This window comes from Lepidochelys kempii, chromosome 3 (assembly GCF_965140265.1).
Source record: "Lepidochelys kempii isolate rLepKem1 chromosome 3, rLepKem1.hap2, whole genome shotgun sequence".
Classification (NCBI taxonomy): Eukaryota; Metazoa; Chordata; order Testudines; family Cheloniidae; genus Lepidochelys; species Lepidochelys kempii.
Window position 1 is genome coordinate 104,016,639 of NC_133258.1, and position 21,843 is coordinate 104,038,481.

A 21,843-nucleotide genomic window follows, 5' to 3' on the forward strand; every position below is an offset into this window, starting at 1 on the left:
ATACGGATGATGAAATGTAGCATATACCTTGTCAACAACTTCTGTGCGCCTAGTTCTTTTCATGATCTCCTCAAGTCGCTACAACGAAAGTTACAAAGAAAGAAAATGTTTATCGACATTGATTAAAAAAATCACCTTAAAACCCATAATCTTTGGTAATATATTAAAATTGGGATTTATTGAAGAAAAAAAACCCTCTTGGGACTTGATCTAAATCCCATAAAATCAATGAGAATCTTTCCATTCACTTCACTAGGCATGGATCCGACCTTTAGTGAATTCCTGAAGCAACATTTGCAATAACTATATATGTCTTTCTACAGTGCACATGCAAATAAACAAACTGCTAAGATATACAGTACCGAGGTTCCCTGCATGCATTCGATTACCTTCTTCCTTTCTAAGCGCTCTTGTTCTTCTCTTTGGAAACGCTTTTCACGCTCTAACCGAATCCGCTCTGCCTCTTCACTCAGGCGAGCTTCTTCTTCTTTCTGAGTAATGGGAAAGGAACAGAAATAGGGACTTATTCACAATGTAATGGCTGATCCGCACCGGCATCTGCCTATCTTTGTATGACATTTTAATTTACAACAGTCTGACAAGGAACTTTTGGGGTTATGTCATCAACAGAATTTTCAGACTGAAATGCAGGTTTCTTAATTAACGTCTGTGTTCCCCTTTCTTCTCTTAATTTTATGTAAATTAAAAAGCTGGTAATCTTGTTTGGTTCTGTGTCTGTTTTATGATGCATGCATGAATACACAGAAGATGACTAATGAAAATGCATTTCCTAACCTAGCAGCTAGCAAAAGTGTTCATGAGACTAATGCACTGTGCTGATGAATGGTTTCGATAGGGTCAAAAGAAAGCAGCAGAATTCCCTCCTATTCTCCAGACATTGTCCTTGCTTAACAAAAGCAATGACAAACAGCCATATGCACACTTCCTGTTTTTTAATTAAATGTAAGGCTCCCTTGGGAGGTACTGTTGAAGGGCTTTCTCTATAAGATAAGATTGTCTTGCATTATTGGAGGCACGATAATAGTTCCCTAGATAAGGATGCATTGAGATTTGCACTTAAGAAGGTTTCATCCTGTTTTATATATGAATATTATAGAGTATATGCCTCAATTTACAGCATGTACTCAGAGTGCAGAATACATTTTCTGAAAAATTTCAGGTAAATGTCTTAATTAGTTTATAAATTTAATTACATTAATACGATCCTTTAAATAACTGTGTGTCTCTGTGTGTGTTTTTATATATATATTTTATATATATATATATATATATATATATAAATAATGTGTGTTTGTGTGTATTCTAGTCAGACTAAATTTACATATTTGTTGAGAGGATAAAATCATTAATGTTTCTGAGGCACCCACATGGTAATAAGGGTTAAATAAGTATGTAGATAGAAGAGGAATCTAAGTGCTTTGCATATATTAAATAATTTAATCTCACAGCAGCCCTACTGCAGCTGGGAAAGCAGCATTATCATCTCCATTCTACAGATGGGAAACTGAGGCAGAAAGCTCAAATACCCAATTGTGATACTCTTACCTTGAGTGGTACCTTCCTTCTTGAGCAGTCTCACTGCTTTCAATAACACTACTCGAGGGGCATGGTGCTATTCAACATAAGTAAGAGTATCAACATCTGTTCCTAAACCATGAGCCCCAAACAGGTAGTATCAGAGTAAGGATTAGAATTCAGGAGTTTTGGATTTCCTTTCTTATGCTAAGTCCTCAGCTTCTCTCTTATAGGCGTCCCGAACTAACTCTGAATAGTAAAGTTACCTTGGCATCTAGCAGGTTAAAACTGTAGGGCTCAAATTCTCCTCTGGTATAACTCCACTGAATTCAAGGGAGTCACATGACTTGAGAATTTGGCCCATAATATCAAGGGGCTAATTGTAAATTAAAAACAAAACAAAAGTCCTACAGAAAAAGATCCACCCGCAGCTAGATTTTTCCTCTGAGAGAAATACATCCCAGCTATTCTGTACCCATCTATGAATGCAAGAGTCAGTGCATAAGTCACTTAAATTTGTAATATACTCTGCACATCCAAAAGGAAATCTAGAGCTGCCCATGAGATTATTAACTCAAATCACCAACACACAGCCTGGTATGAAAACTCCATGGAGAAGCATACTTGTTTCTGAATGCGCTCCAACTCCTCCTTCTCTTTCTGGTCTCTTTCTTCTGCCTGCCGGCGTAGCTCTTCTTCCTTTTCTTGCTCCTGCTCTCTCTCCCTTCGCTTCCTCTCCGCCTCTTGCCTGCGAGCCTCCTCCTCCTCCCGGCGAGCTCTCTCTTCAGCTATCTTCTGCGATAATGCCTCCTTCTTTAGCCTGTGACCACGAAACACAAGGGTAAGAGTGTGGGCGATTCTGGGCTATGGCAACAGCAGCACCGGACAGAAGAACAATGAGATTTCTGACTCAGAGTGACATATAACAGAGGTGAGCTTTAGTGCCCGAAGTGGTGATTCAGTTGGTGAGAGAAGGCAAAAGAGAGTGAGACATGCATCATTTACGTCCAGAACTACTGGAGAGCCTTGGTATTAAATGAGAAAAGGGAAAGGCCTATAAACCACAGTTATTGGAAATCTAAAAACACTCTCCATGAAAACCCACAGCGTCTGACACTTTCATTTGGGGAGGCTTATGTGAGCACTGGAAGCTCCCTAGAACTGCGGGGGGGCCCGCCCCCGCCCCCACCCCCAGCTCAGCCTCTTCCTCCTCCCACTGCTCATCCCTTACCATGAAAAGTGATGGGGCCATGGCCATGGGGAGGAGGAGTCCCACAGCTGGACCAGCCAATGAGAGGCTGTGTGTGCTGATGCCAGAGCAACTCAGCTAAGGGGTACCAGAAGAGGGAGGGGCCAGGGCCCATCACTTTTTCCTGCCTTAAGTGGGGGAGGGGGTGAATAGGAGCGAGTGGCGGGCAGGAGGCCTTGGAGGAGGGAGCAGCGAAGTGAGGGCGGGGCCTCGGGGGAAAAAGCAGAGCACGGGCAGGAAGAGGCAGAGCGAGGGCAAGGCCTCAGGGGAAAAGGCTGAGCAGGAGCCTCCCCAAGCCTCTTATATGCACCACCCATGATTATCATAGCCATGAGGATGAAGATAGCCATGAGCAGGATCCTCAGCTGGTGCAAATCATCACAGCTTTACTGATTTCAGTTGGAGATACAGTGATTTGCTCCATCCTTCATTCTCTCTGTTTAAAGCACTAAATGCACATATGAACAGATGGGACACGTGCTAAGAAGTTTTTCAGATTTTTAGTCTCATTATTTTTCAGCTTGTTTGACTTGTGTAAACAAATCCTGACAAGACACAATTATTCCTTCAGTTTGGATTTTCATGCTTCTTTTCCTTAGGGATTGGTTCTGAACCCTCCATATTAAACACTATGGTAGCTACCAAAATGACACAAAGATGCTAAACTGTATCCTCTCCACTGAGCAGATCTGGGTGTCACCTTTCAGTCTCTTCCCTCTCCTTCCTTTCTTGCTCCTCCCGTTCTCGCTGCTCGCGGGCCAGCCGCCTCTTTTCAGTAAGCAGTCTTGTTGCTTCTTCTGGGTCAGTAGTACCTGCCGAAGCCTTGCTAGAAACAGGGGATGGTGAAGTTGCTGGTGGAGTGGGGGGCAAAGCTGGAGCAGTTACTGAAACAGGCAGAAAGGGAAATTCATCCATATAATGTGGTGTCAAAAATAACGACCCTCAACAGTGTGTAATTGAATAAACCTCTCTAGGAGGATGGGAAATACAATTGGAAGTACTGGAGCTTTGATTATAAAATATTTTCAGGCCTATAGGGATACATTAGAAGAAGGGGAAATCATTAGCTCCTGAGGTTCAGATTCCTTCGGAGGGGATTTTGCCCCCGTGCACCCACAGGAGCAGTTGCTTTTCAGGTGGAATTCTGCCAGGGAAGAGAGCAGCTTTCAACTCAGACTGGGGGACAACAGGAGCTCTGATGTTGGAAAAAGCCTAGGAGAGTTGCTGAATCAGCCCATTTCCTAGATGGCCTGACCCTGCTTGGGTTGGTCTCTCCCATTTTTGTACGTGTACTGGCTGCAGTGCAGGGGCTGTGGGCAGTTTGCATTACTGTGTCCTCGCTTCTGGCCAACTGTCTGGCCTCAGGAGCCTGAGCCAGGGTTCTGCTAATGCCATCAGGCCCTTCATTTCTGAAAGTGCCCTCCAATTAAGGAGGTCTTGTGAAAGCCCCCGTTAGCACAGCGATCCGCATTGGTTTGGCAGTTATTCAGCTGTTACCCACATAAAGATTACTTGGGACATGCTTAGCACATTTCACCCTAAAATCTTAAAGAATTTGACAATCAAGTAACTAATCCTCAAAACACTGTATGGCAGATCTTACACACACTTTACAGATGGGTACACCAAGTCTCTTGAGCAAGTTCACACAGTGTGAAAGTGACAGAGCGGGGAGTAGAACCCAGGAGTCTCCCAGTTCCCCATTCTAATTACTCCTTTGCTCATTCCAAAAATGTTGAGTGAGTATCTGCCTTGATGTCAACTGTCCACCTATGGCCAGTTGCATATACAAGCCATTTCCTCCTTCCTCAAAACACAATGTCATGCTTGTTAGGTGCACCCTGCCTCAATCTGAAAGCTGCAATTGAGTCTGATCTTGAATATAGTTTTCACAGGACAATTTGCAGGGGCAACCCTGACACAGCAAGGTCCTATAACATAACCAGTGACAGAGCTGACAGTTCTGGTTTGTTTCATATAACATTTATTACTGGAGTGTACTTTTTCTTAAATAAAATATTAGTTAACATTTCTGTTCGGCTGCCTGGCTTCTGAATACCTGTCATTTCCCCCACAAACAATAGAGAAAATGAATTGAACTTTTTCCTCTAGAGGCCAGGCACACATTATTCAGGGTGCTGCTATCAATATGTTAGCCAAACTGAAGGAAGTGCACCCAGACAAGCAGCAATGCTTCTGGCAGTGCCGGCGACATGTATAGGGAGATAGTTAGACTGACAATGATGTGAAAAACTACAGCCAGCTGTAGGATTTGCGGGGTGATGAATTGTTGCCTGATTCCTCCTAAATGTCACTGATGCATTGTAAATGAAAAAACGAAAGGCTCTGTGATGGGTTGAACTCGGCATTCCCTGCCTGCTGCCAGAGACCCCACTGCCTTGGAGCACCCTGCCCCAGGAAGCTGTCTGTAACAAGAGAAGGGCAGTGAGCCCAGACCTCCACGGGTTGCCTAGAGCAGCCTCTCAGAATCAGCTGCTGGTGGAATTAGTGAGACTTGGCCCTTTAGCAGCTTGAAGGGCCAGGCAGGCAGAGGCCAATCAGTGCCAGCAGACCAGATAAAAAAGGCCAGTTCTGGGGCAGCCAAGGAAGGGTCTTTCCTCAGTCTTAATCCAAGAAGCCAGGCCTGGTCAGAGCCTAATTCTGACTGTAACCTTTGGCTTAAGTCAATCGAAGGCTTTTGTTTACTTTGTGGAGTGTAAGGCCCCTGTGGATCATCCTGAGTGGAACATTAATTTGACCAATGCAGGATTAGGTGAGCTCACTTTGCAAGATGCTCCACTGGCTGAGGTGAGCCCGTGACAGGCTTTCAGATCTCCTGCAACCTCTCTAATCACTTCTTCAGCTTCTCATTAAGAGGATCCTCCTTATGCCCACTCCTGCTTTCAGCTGGGGTTCCACAGAGCTGTCCTTGCTCCCCTTCTCTTCTCCCTCTGCACTTTCCCTCTGGGTAATCTCCTGGGCAAACACAAATTCAGCTACCATTTCTATGCTGACAACTCACAGACCTCTCTCTCCATTCTGGACCCTTCTCCTCCTGTCCAAATTAAATTCTTTACCTGTGTTTCTGGCATCTCCTTGTGGGTGTCCAGCTTAAACTCAACATGGCCAAAACAGCACAGGACAGCTCCTTAAGGGAGTTGGGCATAGCCTCACTTGTGATTAATTCGCTACCTCCCAAGTGATAGCTTTGAGTTCAGGGATCAGGTACTCCTTAGATAAAAGGCCAGCAAGCAGCTCATTCAGAGACAGACAGACAGAGTCTGGACAAGGGCCAGGAAAGGAGCCAGGCAGAAGGACCTGGTCTATCTATCTGTTTGATTTATGTTGTACTGTTTTGGTTCTGAGAACTAAACCCCCCACAAGAGAGGGACCCCTGAAGAGAGTACTTTTGGAAGCTTTGTTTGACGTACTGGCTGGTGAGTGGCCCAGTAGCTTAGAAGAGCTCTTAATCATTCCGCTTAAGCTCTTCTTCCTTCCCTCCTCTACCACTCACCATGGCCACTACCACCACCACTGCACCATCACGCAGGCCCATAACATGAGCATCATGTTATACTTGGCCGTCTCTAATTCCTCACATCCAAGTGTGTCCAAAATCTGGTGATTCTTCCTGCATAATCTCTCTAATATAGGGGCCTTGTTCTCCACCTACATAGCTAAAATCCTTATCCAGGATTTCATCATCTTGCATCTCAATTACTATAGCATCCTCTTCTCTGGCCCTGACAAAGTTAATCTTACCCCACTTACATCCACTGCTACCCTTCTCTTCACTGCTCCCCTTCTCTCCACTGCACCAAACACAAACTATTTGTCTTCACCTTCAAGGTCCTTCATGGTCTATTCCCACCCTACTTATTATCTCAGATGTAATCAAGATATTGAGTCCTGCCTCCACTCTGCGAAGGACATCAGCCTCCATGACCAACTTGTTGAGTTTCCAAACAAGCACCTTCATGCTTTCTCTCATGTGCCCCGTAAATGTCTGCAAAACTCAGTCATGATCCTTCTTCAAATCCTCCTTTGCTATGATGCCTACAAAAAACTTAACACATCAGGAACAGTCTCAGCACATCAGCTGCTAATCATACTGACCAGCATTGTCTCATCGTTCCAACAGTCCATTGTATCCATTTGTTGTCTTTTGTTTTATGCTTAGATCATAGGCTCTGTGGGACAGGGACTGTCTTTCTGTTATGTGTCTGTAGAGTGCCTAGAATAATGGGATCCTAGACAAAACTGGAGCTCTAGGGGCTACCTATTAATTATAGCAACAAAAGATAAGGACCAGCTCCTATCTTAAAGGAATAGTAGACGCCAGCTGCATGTGAAGGGGTCCGTGCAGGGTTGCTAATGTTTAATACATTTTTCAATGGACCTGCCTCCAAATCACCTAGGGATCTGAGTTTTGGCTGCACTTTGATGAAATTGTACCATTCTCTCCCCTCCCATCTTGTCGATTTCTTTGACTATGTTAATGCAGAATCCAGAGTAACAAAGAACAGGAATATCAGTGATCATAACAACCATTCCATCCCTGTTCCTAGAATGGACAAGGATATCAAATATGTATCAGGGGAATCAAAAAATTATTTGTTCCTAAATACAATTTACTATCATAAAAGGGCTGTGTGTATTTTCTTCCTTTGGCCCATTCACCATTTAATTATCATGGATTCACACATTCCATCTCCATATTATTTTTTCTTCTCAATTTTCTCTTTTTTATTCTTTTCACCTCTCCTCTTCTTTGCCTCCCCTTTTCTTTTCTGAAAAGCAGCAGCAACCTCTCATCTCATTCTATCTCTTTCCTCTCTGCCTCACTAATGGTTGTGCAATCCCTTGCTGTATTTACTCCTGGGGGAATTCTGCACCACTGCGCACACACATTATTAATGAGCCATGCATATTTTTAATTTTTTTGCACAGAAAAAAGCTTCTGCTGAAAAGTTGCTGCAGTTCTGCCTTTTGCCCACCAGAGGGCACTATGGCACTAGAACACAGCAGCAGCTCCCAGCCAGCTATAGAAGAGAAAGACCCCGCAGAGCCTTCTTTGCAGCGGACCAGATCAGGAGATGGGGCTATGGGGAGACAGATAGCGTGGGATGCTGGGGGCGGGGGGGTCAGACAAGGGCTCATAAGGGCTAGTCGGGGGGGGAACAGACTGGGGCAGGGGCTGAATAGGAGTGGAGGTGCAGGGCCACATGGTGATGGGGGAAGGGGTGCAGAGCTACATAGGGACAGAGGATGTCAGAGTGGGGGCACTCAGACACATGGGGACAGGGTGGGGGTGCAGGGCCACATGGGGATGGGGGAATGGGTGTCTGAGTGGGGGTGGAGGGACACGGGCCTGATTGAATGGGAGAGGCTAGGAGTCAGCCAGGGTCTGCATGGGGGAAGCTCCCTAACAGTCCTTCTCCGCCCCCCACAAAAACCTGTTCCATACTTTTCCCACCCATACCAACAACCCTCCAAGTTCACACCCAGGCTCCTTCCCAGCAATTATTTCCCTCTCCCTCAGCTCCTCTGTTACCCCTGACTCCCCCCAGCCTTTGCACTGCTTCTGGGGGGTGCGGGAAATACGGTTCTGTGTTTTAGTTTAAATGAATTATTAGTCAGAGTTCCATATTAATATGCCTAGTAAGGAATCTATTTGTCAAAAACATTTTCTGAATCTTTTTTGTTGTCTATATTGTTAGAGACATACTTGCTGATAGGTATTTTTAAATAAATGATAAAAAATAACTGAAACTGGTGTGATTATATTGTGTTATTTTGACAAATAAAATATGCAGAATTTGAAAATATTGTGCGCAGAATTTTTAATTTTTTGGCGCATAATTCCCCCAGGAGTATGTATTCCATGTTATATTGCTTGTTCCTTCTTGTTCCCCACCTAGGTTTTCCTTTGTATTCCATTACCTCTACTTTATTCTGCTTTTATCTCCCATGGGCATGTCGTACCAGCATGGCTAAATTGGTACAGATCTAGTTTAATTAACACAGTTGGCATCTTTGCTTCTGTTCATTCATCAGCCAGGCCCTATATCATTGAGATATAATGTAGCTTACCCTCTGGTTTTATGCTGGCTTTCTGAGAAAGATTTCAGCATTCAGAACTATGGTCCCTTAAAACAATAAGCAGAAACAGAACACCAGCTTCTCCCACTGGTCAAAGGAGAAAACATTATTTATCTTGTTTTTCTTATGCATTTGTATCTGTCACTTGAATAGCTACCTACATATTTTTGGTTGTGTCTTGCTGCACCTGGATAGAACTGTATCTGCAGCAGTAAAATACTACAGAGACCAGCAAATTCCTTACCATTAAAAATGAAAGGCTGGGTAACCTTATGATTTCATTTTCCTGCCTTGGGCAATGCATCTTTGCATGACACTGAATTTCCAATAGGGAAATAATAAAAAGCCACTAGCAGACCTGGACATTCCTGTTGCCTGGGTTACTTCAGGAGATGGTTTCATGCGACACTCTCTCTAACATTAATGGCACGCAACACTTGTTCCATTGTCACAGAGCTTGGAAAAGCCGTTGCATGAGGATGTGAGAGTCAACCATGAATCACATGTTTGAGGTGTAAGTTGTGCTAAGCCATGTAAAGAATCAACCCAATAATGTATCACAGGTTCTAAGAAATTTTTGAAGGACTGTTCAGACCAGTTATTGAAGGAGAAGTACCGTTGACTGATAAAGATGCAATAAACTGGGTGGGAAGGGAAGAGGAAAAGAGAAGGACTCAAAAACATCCCTGAGCCTTACCTTGAGCCGGTTCTAGTTTGACAGGGAGACCTTCCCCGATTGCGGATTCTCCAGCACCTGCTGAAATTGCTTTACCCTCTTCTGTATGTTCCTCAGCTGCCTTCTCAGGCTCCTTTTCTGGTCCTTTTCTCAGACTATCTGGTTTCAGCTCTTTTTTGATTGGGCGGATATTGCCAGGGGAGGGAGGGCGCGTCTGAGTGGAGGTCACTTTGGAAGAGCTAGGTGAGGAAGTTCTCTCTTTGGGGGTGCCAGGCAAAAAAGGCAAGGACTTGGATGCATGCCTGTTCAACCACAAAGAAAACAGAATGATGGCAATACGTTGGGCACCTTTCTATTCCCTCGATAGATAAAAGCTGTAATAGCTCAAAAACAAACAATCACTACTTCGAGATCTCCCTCCCAACCAACAGGAAATCTGAAACGTGTTGAGACAGAATAATAATATTTAGCTGTTATACAGAACTTAATCTTCAAAACTCTTTATAAACATTAACTAATTAATCCTCAATACACACCTGTGAGAAGGGCACTGACGGGATATAATCTTCCTTTCTCCCCATCCCTGACCACTGGACGCTTTCCTTTTTAAAGATTTGTTCATTGTCTGGCTATACCAGAACTAGGATAGGAGACACTGGATATGGTTTAACCAGGGTGCAATTTTATTATTAGATGTCTAGGAGTTCCTGGCAGATAAAAGTGTACAGTGCAGGTAACTCCATGATCATTTCAATATCTGCCTGGGGAGCTTCCTTTAGTACCCCCACTCCCTCTTTCCATCCTTGTCCCCAATCACTTACCATTCCCCTCCTTAAATGAGGGTTAAAGTGGACTATAAAGGATGGGGAGGATTAGCTCCTGGCTGTGCCAGTCATAGGCGTCTCGAACGCCCCCTGTTCTGTTCCTTTAACAAACACCTCCTTTAAATCTTTTACTAAGCCATTTATCTGGTCACTGTCTCCCTTCCCTATGGAGTATCTGCAGTGGTCATCCACCCCACACTTACATAATGAGTTGCAGCATCATGGCCTAACTCCCTTCCCTACTCACCATAACAAAGCCCTCCCTGAAACTGCTGTAGGGAAGGCAAACCGCCCCACCTTGGCCAATCTGACGGTGAGGGAAAGATTCCTTCCCAGCCCCACCAAAAAGGAGCGACTAGTGCGATTGCCCTCCACGGATCCTGACCAAACCTGGTATTTTGCCACTTCCAAGCGTAGGAGGGTGGGCGCTGCTCCGCCTGGTCTTGGGGAAAGGGTGTTTCTCCCACCAGGCTTGCCCTTTATCAACTCCCCAGCCCTTCCAGTTCCTGGGGGAGGAGTCAGCATCGCCACATTGTCCTGCTCTACTTCTGAAACAGTGTCCATGCCACACTACCTCCTGCCCCATTACAGCAGTATACCCCTTTCCCCAGCAAGCCAGACAATGCCCCCCCTCCCCCAACATAGGGTGCGATGCGGTCATTGCTGATTATAGCTTCTTTTAATTGCCATTTTAATAGGTGTTTTCTGTTGCTGAGTCACTTAATGAGCATAACATGTAAAGCTTAATATAGCTGAAACCCAGCGTCTGTACTTCACTTACCAAACTGGGGAGAGAGCTAGTGATCTAGTTTTGGGATTGGAAGGAGAGTGAAGTCTCTTTACGCTGAAGGAGGGGTCCTTTTCTTTTTTGTCAGTCTGAGGATCAACAAATAAACAGAATATCATATTGCATGAGTAATTCACATGGGCAAAGGACTACACATTCAGCATAGGAAAATGAGAAATCAGTGCTGTCTCAGCACATTTTGCAGCCTGGTTGGTAAGTGCACTAACAGGGACTCCTGTAACAAATGTAATGATGTTCTGTGCCAGGAAATGAGCATTTAACAGTATGCATGCATATTAGTCACTCTGTGCTATCCTAAGATGCTTCGGGAGACTTTTCAAAGTCTTAAGTTCACACAGGCAGATAATTATCCTTTTTTAAAGTCCTTCTCTCCACTGTTTGCAATACCTGTGGAGATTCTTGAAATTAACACTTCATTCACCACAAATGTTATATTTCTTCAGCTGGCAAACAGCAAGTTCCCATCCCCCTTTCCTGACAAGCTGTTTATGGCGCTCAAGTGTACATGGCTCTATTTATTTTGTTTCCTTGTTTATCTGCCAGCACCACAGCTGCCATCACAGGCCTGAAATATGGTTCTTCTCCTTCTCTTCTCTGCTGGCTGGCTTGGCAGCCAAAAAGCACACACTGCTCAATCTTATCCAGAATAGTTATTTTCTTTCTTCTTTTTAATTTCTTATCTCACAATAGCAATTTTTAAAATATCTCTATCAGAGCTCAGAACATATTTCCTATTAGATTATAACAGTTTTAAAGTAGATCAAAATTTGGGGCCATATGTACTTGTCAGAGCACCTTTAAATATAAGAAACCCTCAGCTTTCAGGGATATTGAATTCAAACTATAGCTGGCAATTTGTAGAGGAAACAAGATTGGTGCATGGATGTCTATCAAATGTTTTTCTCAGATAGCATCCTGTCATTCATGGAGCAGCATAATCTATCAAGCACAGCACTGGCAGAGGGGAAGGCACTACATATTGCTGATCTGGAATTTGATTAGTTAAAAGCTGTCTATAGTGTTTATCTCAGCCATTAGCTTAAACTGATTTTATAAAATATGGGAAAAGAAAGTTGAAGAAACAGGAATCTCTTGTGCAATCCCTTTATTTTTTTCCTATTGACCTCCATAAATCCTGAAATTCTTTGGGCAGTTAAGCTTAGCGTTAACAAGGTTTTAGTGGAAAGGTAATTTTTTAAAAATGTTAGCAAGTGATGGACCCAGGTGAAAATACTTTGCCCAGTGACAACTTGCCTTAAAAAAAAAATCAATGGATAGATGTTCAGGTGGTGTAAATCGGCATACCTCCCTTGACTGCCATGGAGTTATGGTGATTTACAACTTTTGAGCACCTAGCCCATTAATTGTTGGGTGCACAAAAAATGCAGGATTTGGATCATTAGTGAAATGTCTAACTATGTATGTCAGAGCGACACCAGCAGTATTGAAGATGGAAAGAGACTCAGTAGATCTGTTATTCTCAGTCAATTAAAAAAACCCCACATGTTCTTTCTAAACATATTTAAAAATAAATCTGACCACAGCTATCAGCTTCTCCATTACATAGACAGCATAGTGGGAATGCATCCACTGAATGCATCCGATGAAGTGAGCTGTAGCTCACGAAAGCTTATGCTCAAATAAATTGGTTAGTCTCTAAGGTGCCACAAGTACTCCTTTTCTTTTTGTGAATACAGACTAACACGGCTGCTACTCTGAAACCTGTCATAGTAGGAATAACTGCTCAGTAGGCTACTTTTGCGAATAATAAATGGCCTTCTTCACCAAACAACTATGTCAACCTTTCTTTTTTAATTAAAATTGTAATGAAAAACCCAACAAAAAGTGCCAGACTGATAACTTTGGAGACTGAAATACTCTATTCACATGACAAATTTAGCACAGAGCAGCAGCAATGAAAGCTTCACAGTCCTGGTAATGTGCCATAACCATGATCTAAAGGGACCATCTCGAAGGCGAAGAGAGTAGTTCACAGTCTCTCTGTCTTGCATTACTCTTAGCTAAGACTACCCTCAAGAATAATTAGAGAGAAAAAGATGGGTGAGGTAATATCTTTTATGGGACCAACCTCTGTTAGTGAGAGCTCTGTGTAGCTTGAAAGCTTGTCTCTCTCATCACCAGAAGTTGGTCCAGTAACAGATACTACCTCACCTACCTTGTATCTCTAATATCTTGGGACCAACATGGCTACAACAACACTGCATACCACACAAGAAGAATGTCAGTAGCAATGGTGCTGATTGGGAGTTTGATGTTTGCCCTTTAGGAAACTGAACTGCAAACAACTGAATTCACAAAAGCCACAAAGCTACAGTTAAATAATTGTTACCAACTAGCATGATGTTAACTGGTGACCCAGAAGTGAAAGACTCCATTACCATTCTCCTAAACCATCCAAGTCTCTTTTTCTTATGTTCTAATGTGTATTCATGTCACATAGTTCTGCTACAGCTGCTAGACTACATACAATTAGCATGCTTACCCCTGCTGACTGTGTGGTCCTCCTACGTCCAGTTGTTGTGACAAAGAATTTTGTTTGGTCTGCTGGATTTCTACAGTTCATGGCCTTGTAGGACAGAGGGCTGATGGGGCTGCAAGACGCTGAACGAGGACAAATGGGGATAACTATGTGTGGGTTGTTTTCATTTTTTTTTTAAAATAGAACAGCATTGGAGGAGTGACAAAGGAAAGCCAACAGCAGGAAACAGGAACAAGAGAGAATGAGACAGAGAGAGAAAAGGAAGAAGGTATTAATACATAAACAACACTTTTAGAAGTTAAACCAGAAGCATCACTTGATACTCATTCCAGTTAGCCCCAAATAGCTACTGGTACATTTCTAATTGTAATTCATATACCTTTTAAATTGAAAGTTAAAAATTATCCCAGATTTTATCAATTTTCTTATTTATCAAAGATGAGAAAGTGTCCAAAACCAAATGGACATCAGACAGTGATATTGCCTTTTATTTTTAAAGTGATGGTTTTGGTAAAGCAACAAACACAAAATTACTGATCTGAAATTGATTAGCTTAGTACATTCATTGACATGCATTTTAATCTGAAAAAAAAACCTAGGCAAAAATCTGACTAAAATTAGGTTTTCAGGAACTAGTTGGGGCAGGAAGGGGAAGTTGAAAGAGAGAGATACATACAAAGACCAAAACACCTCATCATCTACAGAGAGAATATAATTCAACAGTCTAGCAAAATAATTACATTCCTTCACATCAAATTGACAAAGTCACATCATATGTTAAGGATAACTTGTGAGCTTGTGATCCGTTGGTGAAACTTACAAGATTTCAGAAATAAACAGACACCGAATAAATGCATGCTTCTTCTACCCTACCCAGAATACATTGTTTTGCTGTACCATTCAATCAGAACAGATTTGTAATATAAAAATATACATGCATTTTATGCTATCATTCAAATGGATATACCATAGTACAGGGGTGGCCTAACCTACTGGCCCTCCGAGCCGCATATGACAATCTTCAGAAGTTCAAGAGCTGGGTGGGCCTGCCAGGGCTCAGGGCTTCAGCCCTGCTCCTGCTGAAACCAGGAGCCCTGGCAGGTGTGCCCCGGAGGGCTGATGTCTCGAGACACCCCCCGTCCCTGCTGGGCAGAAGCCAGAAGCAATGTATGGGGGGGGCACATGGGGTCACATCCCCCCTCAATTTTTGCCAGTGTTTGCCAGCCCTGCTCGGTCACATAGTGCAGCCGGGCCCCCTCCCTGCATGGCAGCTGTTGGAACCAGCAAGTTGGGAGCTGTGGCCAGCTGTGGGGAAAGGCAGCGGTAAACAGCTGGGAGCTGTAGGGAGAGCCATTGCTTTTGCTGCTGCGGCCCCTCCCTGCAGCTCCCAGCTATTTGCCATGACCTCTCCAAGTGGTGTTAAGACCTGGCAGCTGCAGGGAGGGGCTGCTGAGGGTAAGCGGGGGGCAGGACTCAAGCTTTTGGAGGGGACAAACCTTTAAACTGTGTGTCTCCCCACCCCCCATCAGCAGGCACCAGTCATCTCTGGCAGAATCCCCGAGTCCCACCACCCCGCTCTAGGGCAGAAGTCCCGAACTCCTCCCCCCAACCCCCAATCTGGTAGGTGGAGCTCCGCGAGCCTCAGTTTAACTGTAAAAAAGTCGTATACGGCTTGTGAGCCACTGTTTGGCCACCCCTGCCATAGTACATAAAAATATCAACACTGCAAAACATTTACAAATAGCATAAAACATACATGTTTGCAATTTGTAGTAGCCACTGCACTTTAAAGAGTTCCTTCTGTAAGAAATATGTGTCTGTACTCCTCATTCAAAAACTGCTATCATCATCAATACACTTTAAGATAAACAGCCAGTCTAAAGACATTTTTAATAATCCACAACCCCTAAATTTTCCCCATTATAATAATAAGCACATTATAACCATCATAATCAACTTGGCAGAAACTAGTGAAGTCAGTGTCTGGGACGGCAACTCTCCTTAGCTGTTTGTAGAGGACAAAGACTATTATATGGGCATGGTAGATTATTAGATTTGTGATATTTAGGGTACACATGCAAAGAGAATTTTAGTGGTACAAAGTGAATCAAAAAAGTACTTCTTGTAGCAATCAGAAATGCTGGTCAGAGAGTATTCTCAGACTTCGTTCTGTTCTTATTCTCTTGGCAGTGTGGTTTAGTTCACAGTGAAAACAGGGTCAAACTGTGTAATTATTTAGGTGCCTTTCCTGTTTCTCCTCTCATGGTCATTTACAATATAGTGAGAATACTTGTTAGTCAGCATGTTACTCAATAGAAGAGACAGAATGTACAGGTTCTGCACAGTACCTTTTCCTTTACATTATTTATATAAAAACCAGTAGCCTCATTTTCCCTAGGAAAAATTTCTCTACCAGGTTCTCTCTCTCTCTCTCTCTCTCTCTCTGAGAGAGAAAGAGTATTTCCATGTACATTATATTTCCACAAAAATGCACACTGCTGTTCTAATAAAGGTCCATTGATGTAGCAGAGCTAGTTATACACCTTTTTCTGGAATGAAGACTAAATTAACTTCATTAATAAAGAAATTAACCTCACTTCAAAGCTATGGCAAGGGCACGTGTTTGCTTTATCACTTAAGATGAGCATGTTTCATGAAATATTAAAAGGAGATCATCACCAGAAAGTGAAGAGCAAGCATGAAATGGAGTTTTTCACAAATTTCTTTGCTGAATATCCCCTCATGAGGTACAGGGGGCATCAGCACAGAAATAAGTTTTAACTAACTTTTAAAAATATATATATATTTCCCTCTCTTTGAATCAATCCTCTTGGAACTTCCTGATTCTCTGAAGCTATCCTAGACAGTGACATCATAAATATTAGAAGTCGAGCACGTCATTTTATTTGTGATGGAACTGAATGATGCTTTATGGGGTATCTTCAGTGAATCAAGATGTACTAAGATTACTTGATAGAATTTTTTTTTAGAGGATTAGTTAAAACTTACTTCTGTGCTCAGTGTTCTCAATAGCTTACTTAGTAAGAGAAATTCATATTTAACTTGGTTTTAATGTTTGCTCTGAAGTTCATCTTTAAGTAATAATGATGAAGGAGCAGGGTAATTTCCTGGGGATTAATGACAGGCTGGGATGAGTTTATGGCTCAGGGCACAGTCCTGGGCCATTAACACCAGATGATCATTAATCTCCAGGAAATGCCCAGCACTCAGATAATGCAGTTACTGCTATAATTGGGCAAAATTGGAAAACAATGGGCATACAGACTTTTTTTTTGTTAAAAATGGGTGGTACAGTTCCAATTAGCACAGAGAGGGCATTACTAGAGAACTACCCTGAATACCCTGGTGTATTAACCACTCATGTTGCTTAAAATATCTGCCAATATTCCATTCAGCTTACAATTTATTACTTAGCATGAGACTGAAAATTTTTCACGTCTGCTCTAGTAGAGTAATTGCTTGCAAAGTTAAGAGCCTTGCTTTCTCCTGTCATCACTGTAAGCACTAGCTGCATTTCCAATTTCCTACCTGCTACATAGAATTTCATGAGATTCAGTACTAACTTTACCAGCCTTTGCTGTTAAAGACATGATGCCCCTGGAAAGGACCCACAATGGCTAATTGTTCTGTCTGTAGAATATTACCCACCTTCCCCCCCTCCCCAAAGCTATCCCCATGGAACTGTACTGCAGACTAATTAAAAATGAGAATTCTTCAGTTAAAGCATCTTTGAAAAATAGTCTTGCAAAACTGGTATTCCCCCTTACCTTCAATATCCTTTATTTCAAATAAAGGCATGTTTATTGGAGAAGGCTAAGAAAACCTGTCTGGACCTAAACATTCAAGAGGTGCAACAGTATGTTACCAATGTATTAAACTTCCATAGCGTGGTCACAAAATATCTCTACAATCTATAAATAGTGCAACTACTTCTTCCCTATAATACATCAGAGAATGACCTGCTTCTTGTCCATCGTAATACATCCTGTTTTAAACATGCCCGTGACATTCTCTTTAGTTTTGAATAGTTTTCAAGCTACCTCAGAAAGACATTACCATATTCTCTATGTTATTTTCTGCCCCTCTGTGGAATAACAAAGAGTTGTTTTGTGGTTGGTGGAACTTCTGGAAACACTTACACAGGTGCTTAACTTTACTCATACTAGTAGTTCACTGAAACGGGGGACCAAACTTGAGAAACAGAACAATTTAACATTAGAAAATAAGTTAACTATAACCAGCTGAATTTCTTGATGAATATTAACTTCACAATAAAAGAGTTAATTGAGTCTTTCTTCTTTAAAACACAAAATAAAGCAAATAGTTTGAAAAAATCAAGTCCACATTATTTTTTTTAAAATGGGTAATATGCTCTATATTGGAAAAATAATACAATGGTACGGAATGCTTTTTTTGTAGCAGGGGCAGTACACAGCAGCTCTAGCAACATACAGCGGGCTATCATGTTTGCTGCATTGGGTCCTAATACTATAGTGGACTATGATGTGCTGCTTGCTGCCCTATGAGCGTTTTCTTTGTTGCACTGGTAAAGATACTAAAACTAGATTAAGATAAAGAGAGAGGGAGAGAAAAAGAAAGGCATACCAAGAACTTCTATGCTTTTGTAGGAGCCATTCTAGCTCACTCTATGCAAACCTGGAGTGCTACTGGAGAAATGTAAATAAAAGAATTTTTGAAAGGAACAGCTGTAATAAAACATTAGGCGTCCACTCTTTTAGGTTTACCTGCATCTCCAGACAAGGCAGCTGTGCTTTTACTTCTGGCCAGGAATGAATGTGTGGGCATCAGCAGTCTGCTAACAATGCTCTTCTCCAATGGACTGAGATTTAGACGGCGAGCTGAATATGCACCATAGAAGCAAGATGTTAGATCAGACACTTCCTACAAATCACCATACGTTGCAGAAGATGCCTCAAAATACTGCACCCAGCCATACAGGGGCATCTTCAAATTATGATTCAGAGATTAAGAGCACATAGGTCACGCATATATTTTAGTCATAACCCAATTTACTGCCTCTATCCTTAAATTTTAAACATTTACTCTCTTTGCACTTCTTTTCCACTATTTTGCTCACATAATATGCTAAACTTCTACCAAGTCCTAATATTTTGTTCCTAACCCCAGCTACTGTACATAGATTTTAACACGTGTTTTTTGTTCCCATTCTTTTCTAGACAGGAGCAATTACATATACACTAAAAAAAAAAAAAAAAAAAGAGAAGCCCGTCAATCATATTAGAAAAAAATGTGCCGTTTGCTAGCTAGCACAGAGAGAATACTGTCATAATCCTTACAAAAGGATTTTCTGGTTAGGCCCCTAGCATTTCACAAAAATCTCTTCGGTCCACTCTCAAATGGGACCACATTTCCCTTAATTATGTATACAGAGACCAGATATTGCAGTGATGGGCACATCAGAATTCATTACATATACACTGGAGACTACTGATAAATAATTCATAATCATCTTAACACTGCAAGCAATGTCAGGTTTTATTGCACCTAAACATCCATTCACCATAATTTGGTTTTAGGGGTAGCAAGCAAGATTGCAACTTGAATTCATTAGGCCTGGTCTCTAAAATGGAAACCAATTGCCAGACTTACACTGGAGGCCAAGGTGTTTTTTTAAATGTAGAGGGTCAACATTATTAATTAAAACCCTGAACTGCTCTTAATCCACTTTGCTCCGGGTCCCATGAAAAGAGGGGCTGATCTTAATAATAAGTATTATCCTACGAGAGTTTAATTTCCTCAGCTGCCCTCAAGCACTGATTTTTGATATCCAAAGCTGCTCTCCTGAATTCTGCTAACACAAAAGTGGCACCACTATAGAAACATAGGTCTCACAAAAACAGCAGGCTGTCTGCATAAGCGCCCTTACATAATGAACTACCGCAAAAGCTCTTTTCAATTAATGGAACTATTTCCAGGCTTGCACAGATTACACAAAGAACAAAATACTCTAAAGAGGCCTCCATTAACGTACACTAGTTATCATTAAGCTTGCATCTCGACAATGAGGAATAAACCATAGAAGATAATTGTTAAACTGAAGGGCAGAAAATCATTTTGTTTCCCCTCTGTCTGTATGTTCAGTGTGTCCATTATTTTAGCTACTGTGCAAACCCATGGATTTGTTTACTGTCTCTTAATCTTTAGAAATTGAGTTTGATTAACTGCATGCTAGCAAAGTACAAAGTTTGAGGGAGGTTAAAGGTTGAGACTAGAGAAATATTGTCATCATAATGAAATCAGAGCAAAATCCCACACTATTATGTCAATGCAAAGGGCACTCACATGGTCAGAAGAACAAGTACTAGACACAAAATCAGGACCTACTCCTGATGAACACTTACTTTCAAGTACAGTACTTACTACTACCATGTGTAGTCCTGTTGATTGCAACAGGGTTATACACACACAAACATTACACTCAGTGGTAAACTTTTGTAGGATTGGGACCTAAGAATCCATAATGAAAAGCACATGCACACACTAACAGAGTGGTCTGCCCCTTTTATAGGCCAGGGAGTCTGGGACTAGCCAGCCCTATTTCATCAGCAGACCCATCCGGGAAGGGCTCAGGTGTTCCCAATAAAAAGGCTGAGAAGATTCAGTTGATGGGGCTGTGGGAAGGAGGTTGGCGCTTGTAGGGTAGCCCTGGAGCAGAGTAAAAGGCCTCTGGATCCTCACAGCCTGCTTTGGTAGGGAGTTTTGTGGTACTTTGTTGACTTTTGTTTGAATTAACAAAAACTGTGTCCTGCAGGAAGGGCTTGAAAGATTTGCGGCAGAGGATCATTCCTCCCTGGGCTGGGGAGACAGGCCAGAATGCTTGCACATGTGGAGGTGCTGGGGAGGGGATGGGCCCATGGAACTGAGGCAGTGGCTAGCCTGAGCCCAGACCAGGTAAGGCAGCCCTGCTACACACATATTGACAAATAACTCGTAACATGCCCACTCACTCCTAAGGCCATGTTGTAATCAAAGTCTTCTGATACGTGGAGACCCGCAGATTTATTCTCCCATCAGTGCAGAAGGGAGCTGCATGTAGATCTCTCTCATCCCCTAATCAACCAGAGAATATAGACCCCCACTCCCACAAACGCATTTCAGAACAAGTTTCTGCACAAAGGAACCAAGTATCATCTGTGTTTACCGCCAAAATTATAAATCAAACACACACTGGCTGTACCATCATAGGAAAAAACCCCAATAGTTCCATCCATTTACTGGGTAATTAGCTACAATGGACCTGCTTGAAAGGCAAGCAACAACTATGAACTTTCAACACCAAAACAAGCAGAAAGGAAGAATATTTGCAATCTACTGCCATGCTACCCTTTCATTAACATCTTTGTGATAAAGTTTTAAAAGAGGAGTAATTTTAACCTGGTCACAAGCAGGGACTAGGAAGAAGTGAACCAACCATTTCTGCCAGTGCTTTGCAGAGTTTCTCTAGATAAATTCGCAAAAAGAAAAGGAGTACTTGTGGCACCTTAGAGACTAACCAATTTATTTGAGCATGAGTTTTCGTGAGCTACAGCTCACTTCATACTCTGAAATCTAGATAAATTAAGTCTCAAGATCCCATTTAACATAAACTGAGCTTCTGATAGCATTAAAAAAGTCCGAGCAAACCAGATTGGCATTTTTTTCTATTTAAATTGTGTGCATATTTAAAAATTGGACCTTGGTTCTGAAACCTCCTCCAAATCTCTCCAACAGGTATAAACCAGAAACCTGCATTAACACTCTCTGGAATTTTGCAGCCTAGGTTAATCTCACATTGAAATTATTTATATTCACAGCTTCTACAAAAGCCATATTCCACCTTTAATATATGTTCTAATGGCCATTAGTTTAAAAAGTTTAGCTGGAGTGGCCAACTAAACTGTGGCCTCTGGATCTAATGTGGTTCATGGAGCTGCAAAAAGAAGGCTACAGCTACCTTCTTCTTTAATGCAGAGATGTGGTCCTGGATACTACAGGTCCTAGCATGCAGTACAATACCGCAGGGGAATGGATCAGTGTTCACATTGCAGTGCACTCCCGATCAGTACCCAGCCCAAGCTGGGGAAGCTAATGATCCAACCAGCAGAC

General features: G+C 42.3%; 1 protein-coding gene across 8 annotated transcripts in view; it reads right to left on the reverse strand.

Moving 5' to 3' along the window:
• Positions 1–21,843, reverse strand: part of MAP7 (microtubule associated protein 7) — a 201,168-nt gene that overhangs the window by 12,120 nt on the left and 167,205 nt on the right. For 6 of the 8 annotated variants that reach the window (XM_073337419.1, XM_073337417.1, XM_073337418.1 and 3 more), the window contains 8 exons: positions 18,462–18,575; positions 13,699–13,841; positions 11,169–11,263; positions 9,585–9,865; positions 3,486–3,669; positions 2,161–2,356; positions 390–491; positions 28–78 (listed from right to left, as the gene is read on the reverse strand). In XM_073337419.1, the coding sequence (XP_073193520.1) occupies positions 28–78; positions 390–491; positions 2,161–2,356; positions 3,486–3,669; positions 9,585–9,865; positions 11,169–11,263; positions 13,699–13,841; positions 18,462–18,575 (1,166 nt within the window). The remainder of the gene's footprint in view (positions 1–27; positions 79–389; positions 492–2,160; positions 2,357–3,485; positions 3,670–9,584; positions 9,866–11,168; positions 11,264–13,698; positions 13,842–18,461; positions 18,576–21,843) is intronic. The other 2 variants (XM_073337420.1, XM_073337416.1) reach the window with 1 other exon arrangement.